Below are 8,787 nucleotides of genomic sequence, written 5' to 3'. Positions count from 1 at the left end.
GGAGGGGGACGAGGTGGGGAGGAGAGTGAACTCACACTGTCAGTGTGTCAGTACTGCTCAGAGCTCATTTCCTCTCCACTCACTGCTGGGCCGGGAGCAGCAGCAGCAGCAACAGCAGCTGGGATTGCAAAGAGCAAGAATTGCAGTATACAAGCAAGTTTTACACTGCAGGGTGGCAGGGGCAGACGGCTGGCAGCATGTGCATATGAGCCTTTCTACAGGAATGGAGACGGAGCTCATGTGCTCTAGAATATCCCCTCTCCTGGACGAGCATGGGTGGGCTGCCTGGCAGCACAGGCAGACGTGCTGCACACAGCCCAAGTGGAGCCAGCTCTGGGTAGTTGCTGAGTGCTGGGCAAGAGAACCCACGTACAGACATGTTAACTCACTGCATCTGTAATGCTTCCCACTGGCTTTTGAGTTTGTGGGAAAGCCAGCATGTCTGGCACCCCAGCTGTGCGTGAAGGAACATGAGACAAGGGGATGCCCCAAGTCACGACTCTTGAAATGTTCCTGGGAATGGGATGTCTGCATGTTCTTTGGCTGGAAAAAAAAATCAAAGCTCCCAGCTGAGGGCATTACACTTAATGGTGACATCAGTGGAAATGCAAATAAACTTCTTTTTCCGTCAGAGAAGGTGGAAAAGAGAAATAGAGGCAAGGTCCTTAGACAAATTAACAAAAAATTTTGAAAAATGAACCTCAAATCTGAATCTGTCTGCCCAGTTCCCCTTCAGTTCAAGGCTGGCATGGTTTGTTCTCTGCTATGTGGGAGGATTTAGTTCCTATTGACAGATGAGCTAATCAGTTCCCCTCAGCCCTTGAAGCTTTATCAAAGCCAGTTAATCATGTTACTGATGTCTGCCCAGGCCAGAGCTCTCCACTTCTGTCCCCTGCCAACAAGGTGACACATGTGCACACCACACATGCATAGGGATAATTTTTTTCCACTTTCAATTCCACCAGCAAGAGGACATCGCCTATTGTGCCAACACGTGGGTGCTTCCCACCTCTCTTTCACCCCCTTTGCCACCCTTTGATCCTGCGGAGATGTGGCAGCTCCACCAGCATCTCATGAAGGAGCAGGATGATCTCTACAGGCCAAGCTCACATCTCATTGCTAGCACAGTGATGGCAACAGTGGGAGGAATTGTCCTTAGTCTTGGCAGGCCCAAGTTCTGTGCTGGAAGGCTGCTGAGGCCAAGAGCCATATGAACCTGGATACCAGGGTGTGCAGTCCAGAATTCTGTCCCTGCCACTGGGTCTGTTTTACTTCTGTACCCAAATTTCACCAGTTGCTGCTCTGTCTTGCTTCTCCTGAGGGTGAAATGGGGGCTGTTCTTCTTCCCTCTGGAATGGCTCTATCCACACATACACATACCCACATCGTCAAGAGGACTGCCTTTTCCCACTGAGTTTTGGGGGGCTTCTTCTAACTTCATACCAGTGATGGGAGGACCCAGCTTTCTGTTCCCTCTTTGCTTCCTGTCAGGGTCACTTGAACCGACAAGTTACCTCATGGCCTGTGCTCAGGTGCACACTGCTCAGGGGCACGTTTGGAGGTGGCTGGTGTTCACCAGTGTTTCAGGAGCTGCTGCAGGTATTGGCAGCTATGTCCCTCCATCCTGCAGGCCTGCACTGGTCCCACAGCGTGAGCTCCCAGGGACGCTCTGCTGGGGTCAGGCAGCTGCTGTGCTCTCTGGGCTTGTGCAGTGTGAGTGAGGCAGCTGCATCCTCAGACCTGCTCTGTACCAGCAACCTGACAAGGACCCCAGGCTGGCCCGTGACCTGGTTGGGACTTGAGCTCCAAGTTGGGCCAAAATAGGGGAAGCCACTCCTGCCTGGCAGAGAGACTGGGCTGGAGAGCCAAGGAGCTGTGTGTGGAGAGACCCTGCCATGCCCACTGTGGGGCAGTCCCTAAATTAGCTACTCCAGGAGGAAAGGAGTTTCTCTAAAGCTTTACATTCCCCAGCCTCCCCACCCACTAAATACTCCCACCCACTTCTTGCTCTGAAGAGACATCTGTTTCTCTCTGGCATTTCTGCAGGTCCCTCTGCCAGCCCAGCAGAAGAAACACTCTGGGGCTGCCCAGATGAGCTGAGATAACAGTGAAAAATGGGCCACAAAAGCAAAGAGGAGGAAAAGCTGTGGACACTCAATCCAAGCCAAACTGTATGGGCTGGCTCTCGATGCCATCTCCCACTCCTCTCCACAGGTGAGTGAGCCGGCGGCCGTGGCCGCGCTGTGAGATGCGATCACCCACCTATACAGACAATGTCCATGAAGCCGTACATTCCATAGCAGATCTGGAAGAGCAGGTCCTGGCGCTGCCACTTGGCTGAAGGACTGAAGGTCGACCAGATGAGCCACGAGATACTGGCGATGAGGAAGAGGGAACCCAGGATGGCCGCTGCTATCTGAACCTTCTCAATGACTGTCAGAGAGATGGCCTGCCACTGCATGGGGAGGGGACAAGAGGGAAGGAGGAAGGACAAAAGAGTAGAGATTAGTTACTTGGAGCACATCGCTGTTTTACACCATTGTGGTGGCTTTGGAGATCTCAAAGAGCACCTATGGGCATAGGACCTTTTACCCTGTCCACATCTGGGACGGAGCATGGCAGTTGTTCAATAGTGCATGGCCTTGGGTTTCTTGACAGCACTGCTGAAAAGGCAATGGAAAGAAATCCTGCATTTCACCAGGAAAGCACAACGACCTGAAGTGAGGCTGGATGAATGAGGGCAAGACACCAAAAATAACGTCCCCATGACAGTAGATCTGTGATGGCCATCACAAACCAGAAAGTGCAGTTGCTCCCTCAAATAGAGGCCAGGCAGAATCCTCAACCAGGGTATCCTAGTACCATAAGTATCTCAAAGAGCCAAGCTTTCTTTTGAAGGCCTCACATGAGCTGGCTCTGAGCCACTTTGTGAGATCTGACATGATCACAGCCCTAGGTGGGATCTCACAGTGGCAATGCACATCCCACAGAACTCACTACAAACAACACAAGTTGCTGTGGTCAGGACACCCTGCATTTAGATGATGACATATTCAGGCTGTGTTCCAAGGTAAACGTCAATGCTTCTTCCTCAGAAAAATTAAAAAATAGAAATAACTCCCCCAAATCCATTCACTTTGTCAAATAGCTTTCTATAAGCTATGTTATAAATATTCTAAGCCCGGACTCCTCTCTGTCATCCAGAATAAAACCTCCCCACTCAGATTTACACTGCTGAGAAAACTGCCCTATAAAACCAAGAGCAGAAATTGGTGTCTTTAACAAGACTTGGGGATGTGGTCCATAGCATCTCCTGCAAATCAAAAAATCAAGCGCATAAACAGGCTGAGGAGAGAGAGTCTCTCCTGGCATTGAAGTATATAGGGCACCTCTAGCTGTGAGATACATGCCCTTGAAATCACAGTGGGACTGGCAGGAGGATAAACAAAGATGGACTTCAGCCTCCTGCAGATACAGAGGATTCAGAAGAATTGAAAATCTTCAGCCTAGATTCAGTCCAAATTCAGTGTTCCCATGAAGTGACATTCTTGTGAGACCTCAGCGCCCTGCATGTTTGTCAGACACATCCTAGGAAGGCAGGATCACCCAGCAAGCCTTGTCCCATCCTTCTGCAGTGCAAGAAGGGAGTTCAAGTACTGGGCACCTCTTTAATGCCCAAGCCAGCCAGGAGTTAGCAATGTTTTTTGCAAGGACTTTCAAACCCTGACTGAAGGGCGAGAAGGAAAGAGGTGACTTGTGCTGGTACAGGCATTCATGGCACTGATACCAGTCCAGTGACCAAACCCCTGAACCAAATGCACTCCCCTGAAAAAGGCTGCATTTGGAGAGGAGCAGACAACAGCTTCAGCTTGAGGCTGAGTTCTGCAGGTTGCAACTGGAAGGAGATTGCTCTGCCTCTGCCAGCCTTGCTCCTTGGCTTAAATCCTGCAAGGGCAGACAGCCCTCAAATTGTCTATCATGGATGTGCAGCATGAGTGAGGTGGGTGGTACCAGCTTATTTGGTAGTTGGCCACAGAAATGGCAACAGAGCTGCTAAGCAGAGAGAGAGCTTGCTCCCCCACTGAAGCAGGACTGGGCTCAGCTAAACGCTGCAGGGGTGCTGGAGTCCACAGGAGAGGCACAATGGTGCAACTCCTCTCCCGACATAAAGCAGAGCAAAGGCCACCTAGCACCCATCACCCCCAAATCTGGCTTAGGAAGGTGGGATCAGCAGCTCTGCCATCCTCCCATCAACTCTTCAGCTTTGTTCTCAACAGCACCATAAGCCAATGCAGGATGAATCTGCAAGCAGTGCCATTAGCCCAGAGCTCCAGGACTAAATTCATGTGGTGTGGAGGGAGCTTGGCTATTTGTGTGGGGCTGCACTTTTGTCCCTGCAGCTTTCCCCAGACCTCATCTCACCTTCCACTGAATGTGGGTGACTCTGAGGGAATGGGAGTGCTGGGAGCTCGGTACACAGCCTGGTGCTGCGTGCGAAGGCTTTACTGCAGGCCTCTCACACTGACCCACGTGCGCCTGTGCCAGCCAAATCATTCTGCATCATTTCTCTCTCTTGAGGAGGTAATGGACTGGCTCCTCACCATCTGTCTGGCACACTGCAAGGCCTCTGGTAGTAACAGGTCCTTCCAAGGTAGCAATTAGAGACAGGAAGAGAAAAAGGAGCTGTTTTCTACAACCAGAAGCCATGTACAACCAACACTACTGCTTTGCAGAGAAAGGGAGGCTTAGGTGTAACACTAAATACACTGTCAAAGGGGATGGGGCTCAGAGAACAGAGGAGTTATACCTGAGAGCAAACATGCAAACCTCAAACCCCGCTCCCCTTGGCTGGGAACAGAGCAGCTGAAACACTGGCAGGGACAGTGCCTGACACTTCTCAGCTGGCAGCCGCTGCCGGGAGGTTCACTGTGGTGATAATGAAGAGCCTGGAGCCTGTCAGCTGTGCCAGGGGGTAGGAGGCTCTCCCCCTGCATCTGGCACTAAGTGACAATGACACACGCAGCAGCAGTCCTGACTCTGTTCAGAAGGTGGCACTGGGGTGTGATTACCCTCTGGCAAGGAGGTAAATGGGTCAAAGCTGAACATTGGGGAAAACAGCCAGCTTGCAGAAGAATTTAATATTTTCCAGGAAAAAAAAAGTAAGAAATAAATGTTGTATTTTCTCTCTGGCAACCCTGAGAACTGCAATTTAGCATCCTACATCAAGCTTGAGCCACTAATAACTAGTTATTATTTTTCATCTTTTAATTTCATTTTGCTACACATCTTAGCGTATGAGGTTTGCACAGAGAAGAGAAAAGTGGGGAGACAGAAGATAGAGCCTGTTACCCCTGTGAGTGCTCAGACAGAAGGGTCCAATAGCTGTTCAGAGCTGGAATGTGCTGATGAATTTCAGCTGCAGGAGCTGGGCTTGATGTGTCCCTGCACTGGTAGCCTTAGGATCTCACCTCAATCACAGCACAGTGTCGTTCAGATTTCAGAACAGCCCTTAGAAAATCACCCCTTTTCCTAACCCCTCTCCACCTTCATTATGGCCAGCAGACCAGGGATTTGGCAGGTGACCCTGTCTGTCATCCTTGGGTCACCACTAGAGCTGTAAAGAGAGGTCTCATCAACTCTGCAGTCCCTTTACTGGCACACTTGAAACTCCCGAAGCTCTTTGTCTGAATGCCTGGCAGCAGACACAGCCCCCTCCCTCCAACTCTCCAGTTCAAATGTTCAAGCTCTAGCAAGATCACAACGTCAAGCAATCCCACCTTGTGGGGAGAGACCTAAAGCTGAGCCCTTCTCCCCACAGCTGATAATGACTCAAGCTCCTGATAGCCACTTGAGCTGCACTGAAGTGCACCTTTAACACTCAGCTCACACAGGTTGTCAGTCAGGGATGTGACCTTTAGGCAGGTAGAAAGCTCTACAGATGCTCTGCCAGTGCTGAACAGAGCAGAACTAAGGACTTGGTGGTACCAAGCTTTAAAAGCTCCCGCAGGGTAACAGGAGCAGCTTTGTGAGCTCCAGACTCACAACAGCTTCAGGGCATGCCCAAGCAGCTCTTTGTGATGTTCTGCCACCCGTGCTGGAAAAGGGCTCCAATCCTCCAAACCATTCTGGAGAAGCTGTCTGGAGCTGTCTGTCTGTCCTCTGCTACCACCCATCTTGGCAAGTGCTTTGGCACACAACCCAGGTCTGCAGGTGCAAAACACCACTCTCAGACTGATTTCTCCAAGTTTCCCCATTTTGCCCAAATTGCAAAGCTCTGCAACCCAGATGCCTCAGAAAGGGCTTCTTAGGAGCCCAGGTCTGACATTTGTGATGACTTTAGTCAGGGTCCAAGCTGGGACCAGCACCTTCAAGTCATGTCACTCATTCTCTTGCACTGTTTCATAACCTGCAAGTCGTACTTGAAACAAACCTGTTTCCCTGTTTGCTTCAGTGTTTCTGCTTGGAGGCATTTGAATGAAAACCTGCTAATGTAACACAGATGAATAATGGCATTACTATAGTATTTAAGGCCTGATCTGTATTTCTCTTTCTTTGGCACCTGCAGTCTATAAAGGTTCCCAAGCAGCAGCATGAGCATATCCAAGGCAGATATTGCTTGTGGAAGATGTTTATGTCTTACTGCAGCAGCTTGCAAAGAAGTCTGTTTGCTGGAAAAGCCTTCCTACTCTCCCCTGAGAGCTCCTCCATGCCTGCCTCAGGCAGTTCAGTTTATTTTTATTGCTGTATCTGACACGTCCCCTTAATACGCATCATTAACATCCTGAGGTGTGCTAGTCAGCAATTTAATTCTCAGACCCAGGGTCACAAGCAAGAGGAGGCTTTTCCTAGAAGGTTGGAGAGGATCATTTCCAGCACTGCTTAGGTGTGGCTTTCCCCTTGCTGCTGTCCCGAGACCCTGGCCATCCTCCTCAGTTATCTTCTGGATGATGGCTTTTTTTTTTTTTAATAAATTCGCCAAGCAAAATTAAGCCACTGCTGTGGCATAGCTTCCCTGCTGTACATTTACAGATGCTGTGGCTTATTCAGATACTAGAAAAGCAGCAAGGAGGAGGGAGGGCCCATTAGGGCCATGCAACAGAAACGTGCAGTGATGAAAACCCCCCTCCTCCATGTGCCAGAGCATCTGGTGAGACTCAGGCTACAGCACTGGTATCCTGGAAAATTCCCGTTATAACGCACAGGCCCTGAAGTCCCTCTTGCAGTGATTGCACCCATTGCTTGCAGGCTGCAGCTGAAGTTCAGCAGGGACCAGCAAAGCTCATACTCAACACAACTAATCCAGCAGGCTGGGACAGCCAGGAGACATCAGTAAACTTGCCTGAAGCTTTATAGCTCAGGATCTCAAGCTGAAGTTCAAACACCCTGTGAGCTCAGCCATTCTTGCTGATGTGATTGTCCTGATGAAGAGGCCATATAAGAGCACTCATCAGCTCCTAACAGAGCATCACCATGAACAAAACAGAGCCAGAGGAGAACAGAGACCAGATCCCAACCCCAGCACTGGATAACTGGGGATCTTTGGAGCTGAAACAGCCCACAGTGCAGGAAGAGTCAGAGAGAACAACTGTAAATCAGAGTTGAACTCCTCAAGACTGCAGACAGTTGTTCGGAAGGTTGTTTCAAACAGATCTTCTATTTGCTAAAATCAGAGCATGAGAGTGGATGTGGCTCAGGAGTGACTACAAAGGAGCTGTAGAAATTACATACACTGCAGAGTCCCATCAAGGCAGATACCTACTCCACTATGTATCACCACCAGAGTGCAGGCAGTACTATCACGTGCTTCTAAACCCCTGTGCCTTCAGGGTCTTTTTAAAATGGGTTTTACACAAATATTACAATGGAGGGAGGCATTTAAAGTCTCCAAGCCCATGACTCCCATCTTGGTGACTGGCAAACTGGAGAGCAGGAGAATGGGTTGGTGGATGGATGGATGGATGGATGGATGAACAGAAAGACAAAAGCTCTGGATTTCCTGGTTGCTCACAGCTGATGGAATATTTTTGCTCATTTGCTGCCTGGCTGCTGCTTGGCAGGACACCTGCTGTGTTGTCCAACAACTTTAATCCCCCAGTCTCAGCAGGTTAGCAGTGTTGCTGCTTTAAGACCTTTGCTCTTAAATGCCTGCAATCCAGGGAGCAGGGAGTGGGGAGGGTTAATTTACAGAGATTAATTCTGCCAAAATAGCAGACTAAAGGTCTCTCTCTGGTATGAACCATCATAATAGCCAGGAGGCTGGAAGGAGCCTGTGTTAATTATGCATGAACCCGGCTGTAACTTCTCTACCCACACCATGAGTCTCCAGACACATCTGGCCCATGCTGTGCTTCTAAGCACTCCAAAAAAATGTGCAGCAGATGTCAAAACAGGCAGAGAAACATGCAGGTCCCATGTGGGTGTTGGATGTGCTGCTCTGCTCGGACCAACTGGACATGCTTCAGGGAGCCCAGGGTCTGCCAGCTGCCTGGATTTGGCTTCCCAGAAGCCTATCAGATGAGAGGACACAGGGGAGAGGTAGGCCATGTTGCTGGTTAGAATCTAGCCAGGCTCAGAGAATCACCCAAACAGGTTTCATTTGACAGGGACATGAGGTTTGTGTGGTCCTTGCCTGTATTATGGTTGGTCTGGAAAAAACAGATGACGTTGACTTCCTACAGCATTTGCCCTCCAAAAACTGTGCTTGAGAAATCCAGAGACTTCTTGTAAGAATAAAGCTGGGCCCAAGTTCCACATGTGGGGTGAAGACCAAGCAGAAATGACGCTGCT

General features: G+C 49.8%; 1 protein-coding gene across 2 annotated transcripts in view; it reads right to left on the bottom strand.

Annotated features, from left to right (window-relative positions):
- The window catches only part of MARCH4 (membrane associated ring-CH-type finger 4), a 31,414-nt gene that overhangs the window by 18,448 nt on the left and 4,179 nt on the right, over positions 1-8,787 (bottom strand). For both annotated transcript variants that reach the window (XM_017727305.1, XM_008644853.2), the window contains exon 2: positions 2,263-2,455. In XM_017727305.1, the coding sequence (XP_017582794.1) occupies positions 2,263-2,455 (193 nt within the window). The remainder of the gene's footprint in view (positions 1-2,262; positions 2,456-8,787) is intronic.

Source organism: Corvus brachyrhynchos, unplaced genomic scaffold, assembly GCF_000691975.1.
Source record: "Corvus brachyrhynchos isolate BGI_N302 unplaced genomic scaffold, ASM69197v1 scaffold452, whole genome shotgun sequence".
Lineage (NCBI taxonomy): Eukaryota > Metazoa > Chordata > Aves > Passeriformes > Corvidae > Corvus > Corvus brachyrhynchos.
The sequence above is the reverse complement of the archived record's forward strand: the minus strand, read 5'-3'. Positions and strand labels throughout refer to the sequence as shown.